The sequence below is a fragment of the Osmerus eperlanus genome, chromosome 6, assembly GCF_963692335.1.
Source record: "Osmerus eperlanus chromosome 6, fOsmEpe2.1, whole genome shotgun sequence".
In the NCBI taxonomy this organism is placed as follows: domain Eukaryota; kingdom Metazoa; phylum Chordata; class Actinopteri; order Osmeriformes; family Osmeridae; genus Osmerus; species Osmerus eperlanus.
This window is the reverse complement of record NC_085023.1, coordinates 2,484,018-2,505,223: the sequence shown is the minus strand read 5'-3', so window position 1 is coordinate 2,505,223 and position 21,206 is coordinate 2,484,018. Positions and strand designations below refer to the sequence as shown.

The window sequence follows — 21,206 nt, the reverse complement described above, 5'->3', positions numbered from 1 at the left end:
TAGTGTTTCAAATGCACACAGTTACATTGTATGCTGAGATGAAATAGATAGGTAAAATATGAAATTCCAGGTTTAAATAATGAGTTCATCAAGTCATTTGACACATTCAATATGATTTTTGACTTTCTTTGACTGTATATCGTACTTCCCTCCATACATTCAGGGAGGGTGACATTCTGTGCCTGTGGTGCCCTGAGCAGGCATGTTTGCACATCATCTCGTACCTAGCCGCGACATACTGCATCCCTCTCTCAGCCCCCCAGTTCCCTGGGAAAACGCTCGCTTCTCTACATTAGAAGGAAAACCGTGGATAAACGTTGGATTGTAAGCCCTCAGGACAAATGCAACAAATCCTACCTACATTTGAAATAAAACTAGACCTAAGTAACATTATGAAAAGTAATTGTTTTGTCCGTTTTCGACCCGTTGTTTGGGTCAAGGTGGGAGCTTTTAAAACGCCCCCTCGGCCTAAATGAACAGTTGAAGAACTACGCTTTCTCTCAATAAACGTAGACACTCACCTCGTTTACACCTGACTGGCGGAGTCAGGTCTAGTCGTAAGCTCTTGTCAGGCCTGCGGTAGGTCAGCACCTGGAGGTGACGCCTCTGAGGGGGCTGGAGGAGGTCCGCTGGAGCCCAGGGTTGAGTGGAGCACCGGGGGCAGAGTCTCCCAGCGCCTCCTGGCTGAATGGTCCTGTGTTCCAGTAGCGGCCTGGGGATGCAGCTTTAGAACAGGATACATCGTCACTGCAGGAGCGGGAACCGAGCCGTCTCCAGTCCACCTCAGGGCCTCTTTTCAGGAATATGTGAGTTGCATTTTCAACAGTTTCTTCGTCCTGACCACGGGAGTCATTACACTTTACGGTGGATTATGAAATAGAAATGTGATTTTGTGTGGTAGGGTGTTTCTGATGAAAGTTGAAGTGCAGCGTCCTCCTGTAAGCTGTAAGGTGCTCAGTTGAGATCTCTCTCAGTCATTTGATCAGGTGAACTGTGACAACTCTTCATACTTTATATTAAGTCTAACTCATAGCTATTAAGGCATTTATCAGTCTTTTGTTGATCTTTTTTATTTTATTCATTAAGACTGACGATTTGTATTGAATTGCAATGATTTAAAGGTAATATGCGTTTCTGATTCGGAACTCTTATCATTGATGTGGTGCGATGTAGGCTATTTTATGTAATAATCTACATAATTTAGGATTTCTAATGATTATTATCCTTCATAAATAAGGGAAACCTTAACATTTGACTTATGTACAGTCTCAGGCACGTTCTCAATTAGCAATAAACTAATCTACGTGGCAGCTGTAGCCTATACGTTGCACTTCATTTCACTGATTTATAATTATATGTTCCTTTGTTGAATTATTGCAAACATTTTGATACTATGAATATCATTTGTAATGTACTTTTTCAGATTTAAATATTTTTAAATACTATATATATATATATATATATATATTTTTTTTTTTTTCTTTTTTTAAAGATCTCTTCATTAACTTTTCAATTTGTTCAATGAAGCTTAGGTTAGAATGTGACAGAATGTTTCTACTGTTCGGCAGGCATATATAACCCTTGACAGCTACGTTTAGAAAGATGCCAGCCTTGAAGGAGATGCTGCTTTTACCAGTCTTCCTAGCCATCTTCGGATTGACAACATGCCAAGAATTGCCAAGTAAGTTCTAGCGTGTTTAGTTTTAAGTTTAAAGTTTAAACATAGTTTCAGCTTTGTTTATTGCTCAAGTTTAAGTTCCGCCTGTAAACTTTTATTGCAATAATTGTTCAAATGTGCTGCTCTTTTTAATGCCACATTTTACCAGGTACCTCGTTCAAATTAGTGTTCAAAATATTCAATGTTATACTTCAGCATGACCAGCAGATGGCAGCACGTGGCCTGAAGAGGCAGGGCTGACTCAGAAAGCCTTCTCAGTGATCCCTCACTAGTCTGGAGGCTACTTCCTGTATAGACAGTGACATCATCTTCCCAGGCCCTCTCAGAAGCTTATGTCACTGTGATGTCACAGTAAACGTCCCTCCCGTCAGCCTGTCAGAGCTCGACAGCCGGAAGTCACATGACAGGAAGCCCTGATTCTCCTGGTGCCCCTGAACACCAATAACACCAATAACACCAATGACCCAATGTACCATGTCTTTCATTTCATTAAGGATACGTTTGATTTCACAACCTTTTCCACTTTCTTTCAACTGGACCTGACAAACAGGAGATTTGAGTGCTTTACTCATGTACTGATGGGGTACGGGTGGTAAGGTAGACCTGTATGTGCATCTGATTGTGCTGTGTGTGGGGTAAGGTTTCGACCTGCTGGAGGAGTTGCGGGTGTCTGAGTCCAGAGGAGTGAAGAGGGTGAACGGCTCTGAAGCTGATGCTGTGGCTTACCGTGTCAACCCCGCCATCCACCTACGCAAGTCCATGAGGTACCGGGGGCGGTGCACCGCTGGGCCGTCAGGGGGGACGAATCAAATGTGTGTTGTGCCAATCATGATTGTCCTCAGTACCCTGAAGCATAGCATGGCTAGTCTGGAGTGCCAATTGGCTCCAGAATGGTGTAGAAACCAAATGTACCAAAAATAACTTTGGTAATTCAGAATCAGATTTCCTCATAATATGGCAAAGCCAAACTCCCAAACAACGTCCTTATTCTTCAGTGAGGATGAATAATCGTGTTTAACTGTATTTGATGGCAATGGGTTGTACCAAGGCCAGTGGTTTAATCAGTGTGTAGCCAGTAACCTACCAAGCCTTCCACAATGTCACGGTACCCAGCCAAGAATTTCTCCCTCCATTGTAATTATGCCCTCTTTCATAACAATCAGACTTGATTCCTACTTCTTTGTGGAACCTTCCGGGCTCCTGTCTGCTCACCGCTGAGTATTCAGACGTCACCAGAAAGCTTCTGAGAGCCACTCTGGTTGGAAAGGTCATGGGTGGGCGGGTATTTTGGTATGTGTGTGTACGTGCATGTGTTTGTGTATGTGTGTGTGTGTGTGTGTGTGGGGGGGGTGGGCATTGTTTAGTTTATTTTAAACATTTGTTTTACCCTTCTGTGCAAAAGAACCCTTTTTCTCAGTGGCATACCTTGTACTCTGCTTCAGTAATTAGACATCTGTTTGTTTGTGTGTAAATGTGGATGAATCGTTATGACATTTATCATGGAAATTCTTTCATCGTCCCAACACACTGGGATCATAGACGAAGCCCGTCGGATGCCTGTGGAGGCTGTGTTTGTTTCTGTTTACAGTACGTTGCATGTGTCCCATAGACTCCTGGGAGGCAGGGGTTAGCAGTAGGCTGTCACTTCAGTTTGGTCTCCTCTCTGTGTCTCTGCCAGCTTGGACTCCCTCAACCCTCTCTCTGCCTCAACTATAGTACTGTACATTGTTTATTTACACTGTGTGTGTGTGTGGGGGGGGGGAGAGAGGGGGGAGCGTAAGGCACTCTAAATCAAATAACACAAATCATGGAAACAAAGAGAGATCAACTTCAGTGTCAAAGTGGAACCCTGAGCAGGAGAACAAGGAGGGTTTGTCTTGACAGAAGGCCACTGGGGACTGCGGGGGAGGGAGTTGCCATGGAACACATTCATTGTTATTGAAGACGTTAACTCTAGAATGAGTGAGCTGATCTTTCCAACCAGAGTGGCTCTCAGGAGCCTTCTGGTTTTTAACCACTAAAAGCTATTGGGAATAATCCCAGACTGACAACATGGAGTCAGCCCCATGCAGGGGCCGAAGCGTAAGCACTGATACTTTCAGCGTTTCGTTTCCCAACACGCCAGGCAAACCTAGTATGAGTGAGTTGCATGTGAATGTTTTGTACCAGTGTTTAGAATCTCTTTACATTCAGTCAGCATGAAGAAGGGAAGTGGCCGAGCAGAAACACCATGCCGGATACACAAACACATAAACAGATGAAAACACTAGAAGATACTACATGAAGTCATACCTTATATAGCCTTTTGGAGTCTCATAAAATGGTAGTGTAAACCAAGCCTATATATTAGAGGAGCTTTGACAAACATGAATCAACTAAATCTGTCATACTAACTGTCCCTTGGCTGTTGCGTCCCAGTGACTTCCTCCCGGATGGCCTACCCTCAGACTACTCCATCATCGCCACCTTCAAGGTCACCCAGGACGCGGCCAAGCGCTCCTGGAACCTGTGGCAGGTCAGCGACCCCCAGGGGCGGGAACAGGTGGGCCTGCGCTTCCACGGCGACACGCGCTCCCTGGACTTCTTCTACAGCGGGCCGCAGGCGAGCCAGATGCTGCGCACGTTCCGCGGCGTGGAGAAGCTCTTCGACGGCGAGTGGCACAAGCTGGCGCTGAGCGTGAAGGGCGGGGAGGTGCGCGTGCTGGTGGACTGCCAGGAGGTCAGCGTGGAGGCCATCGACGAACCCAGGCCTGTCATACGCCAGGGCTTCACGTCCATCGTGAAGCGGGCAGCAGGACAACGCTCTGCGTCGGTGAGTGGCCTGCACGATCTTCATACAGACGGCACTGTCTTTAGTCTCTTATTCATTCAAGGAGACCCTTCGACACAGATGCCCCTGGTCATTAAGGATTGTATTTTTGTTGTATTTCATCCATTTGAGTTCATGGAGCTCTGAGCTGTCCAGTGGGGGGAACATTACTCAGTAGGCTTTCAATACAACAGCAGATTGATACCCAAGAAAAAGTCCCACCTAAACTCCTACCTCAAATTCCTTTAGTAAACTACTGAAGGTTCAGGAAATTGAAGGTTCATTAGACTGGAGGTTCATTAGACTGGAGGTTCAGGAGACTGGAGGTTCATTAGACTGGAGGTTCAGGAGACTGGAGGTTCATTAGACTGGAGGTTCAGGAGACTGGAGGTTCATTAGACTGGAGGTTCAGAAGACTGGAGGTTCAGGAGACTGGAGGTTCATTAGACTGGAGGTTCATTAGACTGGAGGTTCAGTTGATTGGAGGTTCATTTGACTGGAGGTTCATTAGACTGGAGGTTCAGGAGACTGGAGGTTCATTTGACTAGAGGTTCAGAAGACTGGAGGTTCATTAGACTGGAGGTTCAGGAGACTGGAGGTTCAGGAGACTGGAGGTTCATTAGACTGGAGGTTCATTAGAGATCCAGGAGACTGGGTGTGATGTGTTGTGGTGTTCCCAGGTGGACCTCCAGCAGATGGATGTGTCATGTGACCCGGAGCAGGCCTACTCAGAGGGCTGCTGTGAGCTCTCCAGCGTGGTGAGTTACAACCCATCCTCATTCATACTCATCCATCTTCAACCATCCTCATCCATCCTCACCCATCCTCATCCATCCTCACCCATCCTCACCCATCCTCATCCATCCTCACCCATTCTCACCCATCCTCATCCATCCTCACCCATTCTCACCCATCCTCATCCATCCTCACCCATCCTCACCCATCCTCATCCATCCTCACCCATTCTCACCCATCCTCATCCATCCTCATCCATCCTCATCCATCCTCACCCATCCTCATCCATCCTCATCCATCCTCACCCATCCTCATCCATCCTCACCCATCCTCACCCATCCTCACCCATCCTCACCCATCCTCATCCATCCTCATCCATCCTCATCCATCCTCACCCTTCCTCATCCATCCTCACCCTTCCTCATCCATCCTCATCCCTGTCACACTCCTACCCCAACACTGAGATGTGATACACACACCAACACACCAACACACACAACCAACCATCCTGGTTTCCCCCTTTCACAACTTTGCTTCCCTCCATCATACTACATTTCTCTCTCTCTCCTTTCTCTCTCTCTCTCTCTCTCTCTCTCTCTCTCTCTCTCTCTCTCTCTCTCTCTCTCTCTCTCTCTCTCTCTCTCTCTCTCTCTCTCTCTCTCTCTCTCTCTCTCTCTCTCTCTCTCCCTCCCTCCCTCCCTCTCCCTTCTCCTGACAGTGTGGGGGCTATGCAGAGATTGGGCTGACCGCAGGCAGAGCCACCTGTAAGTGTATGAATGGCCGGCCAGGTGTCCAGGGACCTTCAGGATCAAAGGTGAATAAACCTAAACCTGTGTTCATGCTGACCTATTTGTTGAAGCTGCCTGATGAAGCTACCATTCTGTATGTTCACGATAACTACCTGTATGTTAAAGCTAACTTCCTGGGTATTGAAGTTAACTTCCTGTAATTAGAGACTGACTTCCTGTCTGCTGTCAATCCACAGGGCCACAGAGGTCTCCCAGGCAACACTGGAGAGCCAGGAAAGCTGGGGAACTGGGTAAGAGCTCCATATCACTACTGTGTTGTTCAGGATGGATATTGGATTACAGTCTTACAGTCTTTGAAATTATCATTGGTCCCTGTTGACTCAGGCCTGATATTCATATGCTGAGCTTAAAACTAAGCGGGGTGACAAAAATCTGCAGCACAGATGAAGGGACAGAGGGAAAGAGAGAGAAATAGAGAGGGAGGGAGGGAGGGAGAAAGAAAGAGAGAGGGAGGGAGAGATAAAGAGACGGAGAGAGCAAGAGGGAGAGGTAGAGAGAGAACATGCACACAGAACATGCTGCAGCCATGGAGCTGTGGGTGATGACGTACTGTAGGAAAACCCAGGCTGACTCGCTGCAGATTTTCTGCTTCTGGAAAACAAGTCAAAGTTAGTGGGGTTCCCCTCTCCTCCCCGGATCACGTCAAAAGGTGCATCAATAAACAGAAACACATTTTCTAGTGTTTCTGGAACACAGTAACGTTTGTGTTTCATGTCAAATTTGAAACATTTGTTTTGAATTGTTCTATGAATTTTGTTTTTCTCTGTTTTGAACGTGACGGGTCGGCAACAGAGCTAGGAGCTAGACACGTAGCATTGGTGTACACAGGCAACCTCCTGACAGGACAGGAACATCAATCCTGAGAGATAAGGATCACCTGAGGTGAACCGGGAGTGATAACAGAGGTGATAACAGACCTTCTGTACTTGTTTCAGGAGAGATTCCTGGACTGAAGGATCATTCTGATGTGGAATGATATGATCTCTCACAGTCAGGCGTCTCCACCTGGAGAGCCTGAGTTTAGCCAAGGAATCACATATTTACTTACTAGAAACTCACAGTTGGCTTCGAAACACAGGGTTCCATGGAAGGGTCTTTCTGATTCCAGTTTTCTTAGAACCTTTCTCTATTTTATTCTATTCCATTCTAGTCAGGATTTATCTTTTGTGTTTCATTGCCATGTTGTGAAAATCATTAGCTTAGCTCTAACGAGAACAAAAGTCTTCATTGCAGAAAGGCTGTGGAGGGTTTGGGACAGGTCAAAAGGCAGGGCCGTTCGGCGCAAAGGTCAACAATGTTGTCTCAACAGCATAATTAAAGAGGACAACAAACAGCATGAGGATCTCATTACACGTCTATATATCTGACTGTGCACCCCTGAGGCCTGAGACATGATTATTTCCAGTTGAGAGTTATGACTAATTTAGCTCTTTGATGTAGCTCCAATTCTCGGCGGTATGTTGAAGCGCAACGCAATGCATTTTAAACACGACCCAGAGAAGGGAAACATGTGGGTCGTAGTGTGTTTTAGGACAGAGGCTTGTCTCGTTCATGAGAAATGAGTTGCTGGCTTGGCTGGGCATGCATCGTGCCCTTTCAGAGTTGGGTTCTCAGGGTGGAAACTTGCCTCGTTCACGTCAGCACACATTTCACGTGTGCACAGACACTTACATGCACATTCATGCGCAAACAGGCACACCCCGTATCCACACACTAATGTACTAACAAACGCCGACACACACTTGCACACACGCTTACACAACCACACACACACACACTCAGGAGCTCTCCAGACACACACAGACAGTGAGTGATGCACGGCTGCATGCTGTTGGAGTGAACATCTGCATTGTGTGACTCAGTTAAACCGTGCCCCCAGCCAGGCAGCCTATCTCAGGGCAGAACGGGTTTATGGCCACCCCCGCTGCCGGCCAAGCAGGGGGTTTCCTGGGGCACAGAGATGGACGTCTCCTCTGAGGCACTGGGTGGTCCCTGGCTGACTCCCCCCTCTCTCTCTCTCTCTCTCTCTCTCTCTCTCTCTCTCTCTCTCTCTCTCTCTCTCTCTCTCTCTCTCTTTCTATCTCTCTCCTCTCTCTCTCCTCTCTCTCTCTCCTCTCTCTCTCTCTCCCCCCCCCTCTCTCTCTCTATCTCTCTCTCTCTATCTCTCTCTCTCCCTCTCTCTCTATCTCTCTCCTCTCTCTCTCCTCTCTCTCTCTCCTCTCTCTCTCCCCCCCCCTCTCTCTCTCTCTCTCTCTCTCTCTCTCTCTCTCTCTCTCCCTCTCTCTCTCTCTCTCTCTCTCTCCTATCTCTCTCTATCACCCCCCTCTCTCCTCTCTCTGGCTCTCTCTCCTCTCTCTCACAATACCTGCCTCCCTTGCTGTTTGCCTCAATCTTTCTCTGACTCTCTCCCTCCCGCCCTCTGTGTCTCCCCATATACCATAACCCTAGCCCAGCTGAAGGAAACATAGTCCCCAGTAGAATAAGTGAAGAAAGCCCCAGACCAGCTAACTGAGGTTAGCCCCAGTCCAGCTACCTGAGTCTACCCCTAACAAGCTAACTGAGGCTAGCCCCAGCCCAGCTACCTGAGTCTACCCCTAACAAGCTAAGGAGGCTAGCTTCAGACCAGCTAACTGAGGCTAGCCCCAGTCCAGCTACCTGAGTCTACCCCTAACAAGCTAACTGAGGCTAGCCCCAGTCCAGTCTACCTGAGTCTACCCCTAACAAGCTAAGGAGGCTAGCTTCAGTCCAGCTACCTGAGTTTACCCCTAACAAGCTAACTGAGACTAGCCCCAGTCCAGCTACCTGAGTCTACCCCTAACAAGCTAACTGAGGCTAGCCCCAGTCCAGCTACCCGAGTCTACCCCTAACAAGCTAACTGAGGCTAGCCCCAGTCCAGTCTACCTGAGTCTACCCCTAACAAGCTAAGGAGGCTAGCTTCAGACCAGCTAACTGAGGCTAGCCCCAGGACAGCTAACTGAGGCTAGCCACAGGATAGCTTACTGAGGCTAGTCCCAGTCCAACTAACTGAGGCTAGCCCCAGGACAGATAACTTAGGCTATCCCCAGACCAGCTAATTGAGGCTATCCCCAGGACAGCTAACTCATGCTAGCCCCAGGACAGCTAACTGGGCAGGTCCCTAATAGAGCTGACTGTGCACACAGTGGTTCTGGGTAAGAAGATGGTTAAATAAACGGATGCCGAGAGCTCCTGGCCTTGTTCTGGGGTGTTTGTTGATGAGGGAAACAGCCAGTTGGCCAACACATTTCTCCCTATTAGCGGGGGAAGTCGACATGTGTGAAAACAGAACGGTTGTTCCATTGGAAGACCAGCTGGCAGCCTATTCCCAGGGCTAACACCCTCTGGTTGGTCTCCCACTAATGGGATCGTTGGTCTTAAACACACATCTGACACCTGACTGTGGTCTTGTTTGCTAACGGCAGAAGGATCCCACAGAGGACCCGGGCTCAGATCAGGTTCCTCTCTCAACATCTGCCCGCTACAGAACATGTTATGATAATCCTGAATCCATCAGGGACTTGACTCAAATTCCGCCTCCTAAGCCACAGTCCATCCACAGACTGCAGTTTGCTGTGGTACCCAAACATTTAACAGTTTGTAAAAACTATTGCTTTAGTGTCTCCACTGTCGTATTCCATCAATCAGATGCAGAGACTAGCCAAGAGTGCAGCATGCCAGCCAGACACTGACTGGTTCTGCTGGAGGGAATTTATTTCTGTTACTTTACAGTTGATTATTTTACCTGCAGTTTACAGCCTGCCAGGCAACTCTCCAAGGATGTAATCATTGGTGTTATACTAGTCACTGCTGTCATATTAGTAGATGGGGTTGTAATTCAAAGGTTTCCGTCAACTATCAGTGTATTTGTTCGTTTGTTCTTTTACTAATCCACTGACCTAGTCCTATCTGTGTTGCAGGGCATCATGGGAAACACAGGTGACTATGGTCACGTTGGAGAGACAGGCCCTAAGGTAAGACCTGTCCTGACCTGCTCTCCTCCACTCTGCTCCTGGCTGCATGGCTCTCATGTCTGCTCCTTTTCTATTATGCCCTTCCTTTGAGTCCTCTATTTTCGTTTCCGTGTCATCTCCCTTTCTCTCTTTCTCTCTCTTTTTCTCTCTCTCTCTCTCTCTCTCTCTCTCTCTCTCTCTCTCTCTCTCTCTCTCTCTCTCTCTCTCTCTCTTTCTCTCTCTTTCTCTCTCTCTCTCTCTCTCTCTCTCTCTTTCTCTCTCTCTCTCTTTCTCTCTTTCTCTCTTTCTCTCTTTCTCACTTTCTCTCTCTTTCTCTCTTTCTCTCTTTCTCTCTTTCTCTCTTTCTCTCTTTCTCTCTTTCTCTCTTTCTCACTTTCTCTCTCTTTCTCACTTTCTCACTTTCTCTCTTTCCCATAGCTTCCCTGATCCTCACTCCTGTCCTGCACTGTCTGTATGCACCTCCTCCCTTCTCCTCCCTTCTCCTCTCTCCTCCTGTCTCCTCTGTGCTTCTATCTCCTCCTATCTGCATGTTAGCTTTGAAGATCAGAATGTCATTAACCACATCTTCCCCCCTCTTCTCCAGGGTGAGGTGGGGATCAGAGGAGATAAAGGAATGAGAGGACTGCGAGGCCGAGTGGTAATCCACCAAACACCCATTAAAATCAGATTATAATCCACCAAACACCCATTAAAATCAGATTATAATCCACCAAACACCCATTAAAATCAGATTATAATCCACCAAACACTCATCAAAATCAGATCATAACCTACGGAACATTCATGGGAATCTGATTATAATTCATCAAACACACATTAGAATCAGATCATATTCTCCCTGCAGATGTTAACGCGCTGCTGTGTTAACGATCTGACGTGTTAACAAGCTGCGGTGTTAACGAGCTGCTGTGTTTCAGGGCGACAGGGGTCCTAAAGGTCTGGAGGGATTACAGGGAGCGGGCGGCTTCAAGGTAAACATCTCGGATCGAGTCTGAACCTCTGCTTTTATGTCTCTCATGCCCCCTGGTTTCATCCCAGCTCTGCTCTGTCCACTATGGTGTGTTGTGTTCCAATGCTGTAGAGCAGACTGACACAATCTCATATGGTTGTCTTGGTGATGATTACAGGGAGTTCGGGGGTCACCTGGAGATTTGGGTTTGACCGGCGAGCAAGGAGAAGTGGTAGGTAGTCCTGGACCGCGACAATGATCGGTTTCTGCTTGATCACATCAATATTGATTGTTGACTGGATTGATTATGTGAATGAATAAATCTGGAGTCAAACAGTAGGTATGGCAGAAAGAATCGGACTCCTTAACAATCAGAAGTTAATTTGCAGCATGTAGCTAACTCTGAGTCTTCCTGAAGGGGGCGCGAGGTGAACCAGGATATGAAGGGATCCCTGGATACCAGGGAGTGAAGGTAACTAGTCTCCTCTCCTCTCTCCACTTGCCTCTCCTCTCCTCTCCCCCCTCCGCTCTTCTCCTCCACCCTGAACATGTGACTCACACTATCTTGACCATGCGCATGCTCTTGTTTTCCAGGGGGCGGACGGGAGACCAGGTTCTGAGGGCCCCCTGGGGCCACAAGGGAAGCAGGTATGAACGACAAGGCCTGGGTGGGAGGGGGGCAACACAGGTACAACAAAATGCCCTCCCCAATCCCCCTTTGTTGTTCTAAAGACATGCAACACCCTTAAAACACTTCTAAATCCAGCATATCTGCCCCCCACCCCCACCCAGAAGCCCAGTCTCTGACTCACACTGCAGATGAATCATGGAGAGTGCTGGAGAGAGGACCCGGAGGTGTTCAGCTATGTTCTGGAACGTGTTTTCTCTCCCCACACACAGCTGTGTGTACCTGCGCTGGGGCTTTGCAAGCCTGAGGGGGCGGGGGTCGGGGGGATTACTGCAACTCCAGCAAGAGAGTGGGGGGGAGGGGGGGGCAACTGTCTGGTGTCAAGGGTTGTCATCAAGTAGTGAGTGTTAGGTTGCCATCCCAGAATATTAACCACAACGACACAAAAGTGTTTTTATTTATTGGACCCGGCTGATCTATGGAAACAAAATATTTCGGTTCGGTTTTATTCCCCATTTTAGTTTATGGTTGCCAGTAACTGCAGAGATGTGACTCACTGATAAATGTGTGTGTGTGTGCGTGTGTGCGTGTGTGCGTGTGTGTGTGTGTGTGTGTGTGTGTGCGTGTGTGCGTTTCACCAGGGTATTGTTGGTGATCCTGGAGATAGAGGAGCAGCTGGAGAGAAAGGGAAACCTGTAAGTACGCCTCGTAAGTCTCTTGTATCTGAACACACACACACTACTGTACATTAGGATACGTTACACACACACACTACTGGACATTAGAATATGTTACACACACACACATTACTGTACATTAGAATACGTTACACACACACACACACACACTACTGGACATTAGGATACGTTACACACACTACTGGACATTAGGATACGTTACACACACACACACTACTGTACATTAGGATACGTTACACACACACACACACACTACTGGACATTAGGATACGTTACACACACACACACTACTGGACATTAGAATACGTTACACACACACACACTACTGGACATTAGAATGCGTTACACACACACACTACTGGACATTAGAATACGTTACACACACACACACACTACTGGACATTAGAATATGTTACACACACACTACTGGACATTAGAACACGTTACACACACACACACTACTGGACATTAGAACGCGTTACACACACACTACTGGACATTAGAATACGTTACACACACACACTACTGGACATTAGAATACGTTACACACACACACACACACTACTGGACATTAGAATACGTTACACACACACACACACTACTGGACATTAGAATGCGTTACACACACACTACTGGACATTAGAATGCGTTACACACACACACTACTGGACATTAGAATACGTTACACACACACACACACACTACTGGACATTAGAATGTGTTACACACACACTACTGGACATTAGAACACGTTACACACACACACACTACTGGACATTAGAATGCGTTACACACACACTACTGGACATTAGAATACGTTACACACACACACACTACTGTACATTAGGATACGTTACACACACACACTACTGGACATTAGAATACGTTACACACACACACACACACTACTGGACATTAGAATGCGTTACACACACACACTACTGGACATTAGAATACGTTACACACACACTACTGGACATTAGAACACGTTACACACACACACACTACTGGACATTAGAATGCGTTACACACACACTACTGGCCATTAGAATACGTTACACACACACTACTGGACATTAGAATACGTTACACACACACTACTGGACATTATGATACGTTACACACACACACACTACTGGACATTAGAATACGTTACACACACACTACTGGACATTAGAATACGTTACACACACACACTACTGGACATTAGAATGCGTTACACACGCACACACTACTGAACATTAGAATACGTTACACACACTACTGGACATCAGAATACGTTACACACACACACTACTGGACATTAAAATGTGTTACACGCACACACTACTGGACATTAGAATATGTTACACACACACTACTGGACATTAGAATGCATTACATACACATCATTTATGCTTCGTATTAAAAGTGTGTTCTTATTTGTCTCATCAAGGGTATCCAAGGGAAGACGGGAAGATTTGGCACTCTAGGACCGAAGGTGAATCATCTGTTCTGAACCATCACTTCCTGTGTTCTCTGTTTTAGTGATAACCTGTTGTAAGATGTGCAGGTGCTGTGTTCCTGTGTGATGATGTCATCCTGTGTGTGATGATGTCTTCCTGTGTGTTATGATGTCTTCCTGTGTGATGATGTCATCCTGTGTGATGATGTCTTCCTGTGTTATGATGTCTTCCTGTGTGTGATGATGTCTTCCTGTGTGTTATGATGTCTTCCTGTGTGATGATGTCATCCTGTGTGATGATGTCTTCCTGTGTTATTATGTCTTCCTGTGTGTGATGATGTCTTCCTGTGTGTGATGTCTTCTTGTGTGATGATGTCATCCTGTGTGTGATGATGTCTTCCTGTGTGTGATGATGTCTTCATGTGTGATGATGTCATCCTGTGTGATGATGTCTTCCTGTGTGTGATGATGTCATCCTGTGTGTGATGATGCCATCCTGTGTGATGATGTCTTCCTGTGTGTGATGATGTCATCCTGTGTGAGATGATATCTTCCTGTGTGTGATGATGTCATCCTGTGTGATGATGGCATCCTGTGTGTGATGGTGTCATCCTGTGTGATGATGTCATCCTGTGTGATGATGTCTTCCTGTATCTGATGATGTCATCCTGTGTGATGATGGCATCCTGTGTGTGATGGTGTCATCCTGTGTGATGATGGCATCCTGTGTGTGATGATGTCTTCCTGTGTGTGATGATGTCTTCCTGTGTGTGATGATGTCTTCCTGTGTGTGATGATGTCTTCCTGTGTGATGATGTCATCCTGTGTGTGATGATGTCTTCCTGTGTGTGATGATGTCTTTCTGTGTGTGATGATGTCTTCATGTGTGTGATGATGTCATCCTGTGTGTGATGATGTCTTCCTGTGTGTGATGATGTCTTCCTGTGTGTGATGATGTCTTCCTGTGTGTGATGATGTCTTCCTGTGTGTGATGATGTCTTCCTGTGTGATGATGTCATCCTGTGTGTGATGATGTCTTCCTGTGTGATGATGTCATCCTGTGTGTGATGATGTCTTCCTGTGTGTGATGATGTCTTCCTGTGTGTGATGATGTCTTCCTGTGTGATGATGTCTTCCTGTGTGTGATGATGTCTTCCTGTGTGTGATGATGTCATCCTGTGTGTGATGATGTCTTGCTGTGTGTGATGATGTCATCCTGTGTGTGATGATGTCTTCCTGTGTGTGATGATGTCTTCCTGTGTGTGATGATGTCTTCCTGTGTGATGATGTCATCCTGTGTGTGATGATGTCTTCCTGTGTGATGATGTCATCCTGTGTGTGATGATGTCTTCCTGTGTGTGATGATGTCTTCCTGTGTGTGATGATGTCTTCCTGTGTGATGATGTCTTCCTGTGTGTGATGATGTCTTCCTGTGTGTGATGATGTCATCCTGTGTGTGATGATGTCTTGCTGTGTGTGATGATGTCATCCTGTGTGTGATGATGTCTTCCTGTGTGTGATGATGTCTTCCTGTGTGTGATGATGTCTTCCTGTGTGTGATGATGTCATCCTGTGTGTGATGATGTCTTCCTGTGTGATGTCTTCCTGTGTGTGATGATGTCTTCCTGTGTGTGATGATGTCATCCTGTGTGTGATGATGTTTTGCTGTGTGTGATGATGTCATCCTGTGTGTGATGATGTCTTCCTGTGTGTGATGATGTCTTCCTGTGTGATGATGTTGTCTCTCTGTCCACAGGGCATCATAGGGGACCCAGGACTGCCAGGCAGAGATGGAGACCCAGGGATAGAGGTAAACACACACAACATTGTTATGTATGTTTGTCTGTGACATACGTGTGTGTGATCACTGCTTCTCCTCCATGCAGGCTTATCAGGGGCCACAGGGACCAGATGGCCGAGGAGGACAGTTAGGAGTCAAGGTAACATGATCCTCTCTGAGATAACACACTCCTGTTCTACGTGTCTGATTTACCACCTGAACCTGTGTGTCTGATTCACCACCTGAACCTGTGTGTCTGATTCACCACCTGAACCTGTGTGTCTGATTCACCACCTGAACCTGTGTGTCTGATTCACCACCTGAACCTGTGTGTCTGATTCACCACCTGAACCTGTGTGTCTGATTCACCCCCTGAACCTGTGTGTCTGATTCACCACCTGAACCTGTGTGTCTGATTCACCACCTGAACCTGTGTGTCTCATTCACCACCTGAACCTGTGTGTCTGATTCACCACCTGAACCTGTGTGTCTGATTCACCACCTGAACCTGTGTGTCTGATTCACCACCTGAACCTGTGTGTCTGATTCACCCCCTGAACCTGTGTGTCTGATTCACCACCTGAACCTGTGTGTCTGATTCACCCCCTGAACCTGTGTGTCTGATTCACCACCTGAACCTGTGTGTCTGATTCACCACCTGAACCTGTGTGTCTGATTCACCCCCTGAACCTGTGTGTCTGATTCACCACCTGAACCTGTGTGTCTGATTCACCCCCTGAACCTGTGTGTCTGATTCACCACCTGAACCTGTGTGTCTGATTCACCCCCTGAACCTGTGTGTCTGATTCACCACCTGAACCTGTGTGTCTGATTCACCACCTGAACCTGTGTGTCTGATTCACCCCCTGAACCTGTGTGTCTGATTCACCACCTGAACCTGTGTGTCTGATTCACCCCCTGAACCTGTGTGTCTGATTCACCACCTGAACCTGTGTGTCTGATTCACCCCCTGAACCTGTGTCTGATTCACCCCCTGAACCTGTGTCTGATTCACCACCTGAACCTGTGTGTCTGATTCACCACCTGAACCTGTGTGTCTGATTCACCCCCTGAACCTGTGTGTCTGATTCACCCCCTGAACCTGTGTGTCTGATTCACCACCTGAACCTGTGTGTCTGATTCACCACCTGAACCTGTGTGTCTGATTCACCCCCTGAACCTGTGTGTCTGATTCACCCCCTGAACCTGTGTGTCTGATTCACCACCTGAACCTGTGTGTCTGATTCACCCCCTGAACCTGTGTGTCTGATTCACCACCTGAACCTGTGTGTCTGATTCACCCCCTGAACCTGTGTCTGATTCACCACCTGAACCTGTGTGTCTGATTCACCACCTGAACCTGTGTGTCTGCTAGGGGGAGAGAGGAGCCCAGGGGTCTCCAGGAGAGATGGGCCCACCAGGAAGACAAGTAAGCACACCACCTCTCTCACTCCACCATCCCACTTTCATATTAAGGATTGGACTCCATTTCACTCACTTTCTCTGTCTCCCTTCCTCTCTCTTTTCCAGTCTCTCTCTCTGCCCCTCTCTCTCTCCTTCTTTCTCTCTCTTTTCCAGTCTCTCTCTCTGCCCCTCTCTCTCTCTCTCTCGCCTTCTTTCTCTCTCTCTCTCTCTCTCTCTCTCTCTCGCTCCTTCTCTCTCTCTCTCTCTCTCTTCCTTTCTTTTTCTTTCTTTCTTTCTCTCTCTCTCTCTCTCTCTCTCTCTCTCTCTCTCTCTCTCTCTCTCTCTCTCTCTCTCTCTCTCTTTCTATCTCTCTCTCTCTCTCTCTCTCTATCTCTTTCTCTCTCTTTCTCAATCAATCCTTGACTCTACCTCCCAGTACCCTTATTTCATTAAACTTCCTCCTCCTTCTTCTCCTCCTCCTTCATTTGCACCCCCTTCTCCACCTCCCCCTCCTTCTCCTTTCTGAGACTCCATACATTCAGAGACGTGTGTGTTGGTAGGACTGTGTATTAGTTGAAGAGTGTGTGTGTTTATAGAAGTGTGTTTATAGAAGTGTGTTTATAGGAGTGTGTGTGTATTAGTTGTAGTGTGTGTGTGTGTTTATAGAAGTGTGTTTATAGAAGTGTGTTTATAGGAGTGTGTGTGTATTAGTTGTAGTGTGTGTGTGTTTATAGAAGTGTGTTTATAGAAGTGTGTTTATAGGAGTGTGTGTGTATTAGTTGTAGTGTGTGTGTGTTTATAGAAGTGTGTTTATAGGAGTGTGTGTGTATTAGTTGTAGTGTGTGTGTGTTTATAGAAGTGTGTTTATAGGAGTGTGTTTATAGGAGTGTGTTTATAGGAGTGTGTTTATAGGAGTGTGTTTATAGGAGTGTGTTTATAGGAGTGTGTTTATAGGAGTGTGTTTATAGGAGTGTGTTTATAGGAGTGTGTGTGTATTAATCAAATGTAGTGTTCTTCCCCACCCTGAAGTCTCGTTTCTGCTGTGTGTGTGAGTGTGTGTGTGTGCGTGTTTGAGTGTGTGCGTGTAGCAGAGAGCACATAGACTCCTGATAGACTGAAGTCTCGTTTCTGCTGTGTGTGTGAGTGTGTGTGTGTGCGTGTTTGAGTGTGCGTGTGTGTGCGTGTAGCAGAGAGCACATAGACTCCTGATAGACTGAAGTCTCGTTTCTGCTGTGTGTGTGAGTGTGTGTGTGTGCGTGTTTGAGTGTGCGTGTGTGTGCGTGTAGCAGAGAGCACATAGACTCCTGATAGACTGAAGTCTCGTTTCTGCTGTGTGTGTGTGTTTGTGTGAGTGTGTGTGTGTAGCAGACAGCAGACAGACTCCTGATAGACTGATGTCTCATTTCTTGTTTCTTCATCCAGGGCCTTAGGGGATTCAAGGGCTCAGCCGCCAAACCAGGAAGACCCGGGTTAATAGGACCCCCAGGACCAGTAGTAAGTGATCCGGAAGGATCTTCCCTAAACTCTTTGAAATCTTTATTCTCTCTGAACCACTGACACATGCCATTTCTCCCCCAGGGGCATGTGGGCGTTCCAGGCAGACCAGGACTGAAGGTAAGTGGCTTCACTCCACATGCTGACGGCTAGGACCAGCAGGGCAGGGCGGGCGGGCGGGGGAGGATAGCAGAGCGCGAGACGGTACACGATATAGTAGAATACCGTAGGGTCGGACAAACCAGGAGCAGGGAATTACAGGACAGGATACAACCAGCCACAAAACCACATTTCCCACAATCCCATATTTCACAGTCTTTTCAGCTCATGGCGTCATGGGAAGGTGAAAGGAAGCCGTAGATTCACGTTTGTGACTCTCCTGGTAATCCCCACAGGCAAGATACTGGAGCTGACCTGATGCTCAGGTTCCGGTCTGTCTGTGGGGTCATGTGTGAGCACAGGCCCGTTATGAATCACCTCTACCACAGAGTCCAAGGATATGAATCATCTGACTCCATCTTCCCCAGAGTCATCTCTATTTCTAGATATCTAGATACTATTCATAATATCTAGTAATATCATCTGTACTTGATTCTGGATCATCCACCTCCACCTTCATAACTATAGCAGCATAAGGTTGGAACATAAGGTTGGAACATAAGGTTGGAACTTATACTGTTTATTAGAGATTTAAATGATTTATTATGGGTTTAGATAGACCACTGAGGATGAAAGAATTCCAATGTACCTGTACTTGTACTTATCACAAATAGCTAATAAACTGGGAACATCAGCATGAACCTCTACCCCAGAGTCATCTGAATCAGAGTCATCTGTCACCTGATTCACAGCAGCCCCCATGCAGTGGTGAAACAGACAGCTGGATGACTCCTCTGGCGGCTTTGATTTGCTGCTGACTGTCATTTGGTCTGACTGGCTGGGTGGGATTAACTGTGTTCCTGAACACCCCCAAGCTTTGCCCTCCACTATTCCCCACCACCTCTACACACACACACACACACACACACACACACACACACACACACACACACACACACACACACACACACACACACACACACACACACACACACACACTGTTGGCTACCTTCTTTGGCCACCAGTAGTGCGAGCTGATGAAGTGTGTGTGAGGAAATCCATCAACCTCTCTCTGTTCTCTCACTGAGCTATTTCTGGTCGCTGTTTTCTAGCCTTGCTCTGGTCTTTCCCTGGTCTCTCTCTCTCTAGTCTCTTTCTGGTTTATCTGGTCTCTCTCTGGTCTCTCTCTGGTCTCTCTCTGGTCTCTCTAGTCTCTTTCTGGCCTCTCTATGGTTTCTCTGGTCTTTCTCTGGTCTCTCTCTGGCCTCTCTCTGATCTCTCTGGTCTCCCTCTGGCCTCTCTCTGGTCACTCTGGTCTCTCTCTGGTCTCTCTCTGGTTTCTCTGGTCTCTCCCTGGTCCCTCTCTCTAGTCTCTCTCTGGTTTCTCTGGTCTCTCCGGTCTCTTTCTGGCCTCTCTCTGGTCTCTCTCTGGCCTCTCTCTGGTTTTTCTGGTCTCTCTCTGGCCTCTCTCTGGTCTCTTTGGTCTCTCTCTGTTCTCTTTCTGGTCTCTCTGGATTCTCTCTGGATTCTCTCTGGTCTCTCTCTGGCCTCTCTCTGGTTTGTCTGGTCTCTGTCTGGCCTCTCTCTGGTCTCTCTCTGGCCTCTCTGGTCTCTCTCTGGCCTCTCTCTGGTCTCTCTCTGGCCTCTCTCTCTGGTTTCTCTGGTCTCTCTCTGGCCTCTCTCTGGTCTCTCTGGTCTCTCTGGATTCTCTCTGATCTCTTTCTCTCTAGTCTCTCTCTGGTCTCTCTGGTCTCTGTCTGGTCTCTCTCTGGTCTCTCTGGTTTCTCTAGTCTCTCTCTGGTCTCTCTCTGGATGACTTACACACAAGTTATCTTCAAGATGGAGGTCTGGAGGTACCTGCCTGTAACATCACCATACATCACAGCAGTCTGTGGTCTCTCGGGACTCCCTGACTACATCCAACGTCCTGCCCCTGAGCGAGCCATGCGCCACGGCATGCATAGTAGGCTTTCAAAGAGTGCTGACTGATAGTGAGCTGTCCTGAAGTATGATAGAAGAGATTCAGTGGCAAAGTAAAGGAACCAAGCCTGTCCTCCTGTTTTCCACTCTGGAGACGTAAACACGGCATGTCTCAATCTGAAAGTTTCCACCAGGGAGATTAGACTTGTTAGGCTTGTTAGACTCCTTACAGTTGGAAAGACTTGAGTAGACACTTTGAAGTTGAATCCTCTCACTGAATACTTTGTTTGCTTCATCTGCAATTGTATCTTTCAGGGAGACACAGGCATCCAGGGATTCCAAGGTGCCAAAGGAGCCACGGTACTGTTCTCCAAAGCCGTTTTTCTCCAGGATTGCGTGTCAAAAGTGTGTCTGGTGTCGGTGTGTGCTCACTCTGGTGCCTTCTTTCTCTTCACAGGGAGAACAAGGAAAGAAGGGTCCCAAAGGAGTGGTGAGATAGATGTTCTGCCCTGCATGTTCTGTAACAAAGCTCAAGTCCAGGTTTATTTTAAGACTGATGTTGTGGGTGTGTGTGTGCGTGTCTGCGTGTGTATTGGTGCGTGTGTGTGCGTGTTCTCCAGGTGGGAGGACTGGGGGAGCGAGGTCCCCAGGGAGGCCGTGGGAAGCGAGGACCCGCAGGAGAGGCTGGTCGTAAAGGCCCAGTGGGAGTGAAGGGTGTCCGGGGAGACGGAGGCCTGGCCGGCTTCCAGGGACCTCCAGGACCCCCGGTA

The 21,206-nt window shown here is 47.4% G+C and overlaps 1 protein-coding gene across 2 annotated transcripts in view; it reads left to right on the top strand.

Annotated features, from left to right (window-relative positions):
• The first annotated feature begins 710 nt into the window (after positions 1–710).
• The window catches only part of zmp:0000000760 (collagen alpha-1(IX) chain), a 33,282-nt gene continuing 12,786 nt past the window's right edge, over positions 711–21,206 (top strand). The window contains exons 1-23 of one of the 2 annotated variants that reach the window (XM_062462994.1): positions 711–806; positions 1,569–1,681; positions 2,319–2,442; positions 4,097–4,490; positions 5,168–5,245; positions 5,941–6,036; positions 6,208–6,261; positions 9,967–10,020; positions 10,604–10,657; positions 10,938–10,991; positions 11,148–11,201; positions 11,388–11,441; positions 11,564–11,617; positions 12,239–12,292; positions 13,731–13,775; positions 15,496–15,549; positions 15,626–15,679; positions 16,895–16,948; positions 18,346–18,417; positions 18,502–18,537; positions 20,752–20,796; positions 20,894–20,926; positions 21,057–21,203. In XM_062462994.1, the coding sequence (XP_062318978.1) occupies positions 1,603–1,681; positions 2,319–2,442; positions 4,097–4,490; positions 5,168–5,245; positions 5,941–6,036; positions 6,208–6,261; positions 9,967–10,020; positions 10,604–10,657; positions 10,938–10,991; positions 11,148–11,201; positions 11,388–11,441; positions 11,564–11,617; positions 12,239–12,292; positions 13,731–13,775; positions 15,496–15,549; positions 15,626–15,679; positions 16,895–16,948; positions 18,346–18,417; positions 18,502–18,537; positions 20,752–20,796; positions 20,894–20,926; positions 21,057–21,203 (1,743 nt within the window). In that variant the 5' untranslated portion in view covers positions 711–806; positions 1,569–1,602. Of the gene's footprint in view, positions 807–839; positions 1,122–1,568; positions 1,682–2,318; positions 2,443–4,096; positions 4,491–5,167; positions 5,246–5,940; positions 6,037–6,207; positions 6,262–9,966; positions 10,021–10,603; positions 10,658–10,937; positions 10,992–11,147; positions 11,202–11,387; positions 11,442–11,563; positions 11,618–12,238; positions 12,293–13,730; positions 13,776–15,495; positions 15,550–15,625; positions 15,680–16,894; positions 16,949–18,345; positions 18,418–18,501; positions 18,538–20,751; positions 20,797–20,893; positions 20,927–21,056; positions 21,204–21,206 lie in introns of those variants that run through there. The other variant, XM_062462993.1, reaches the window with a different exon arrangement.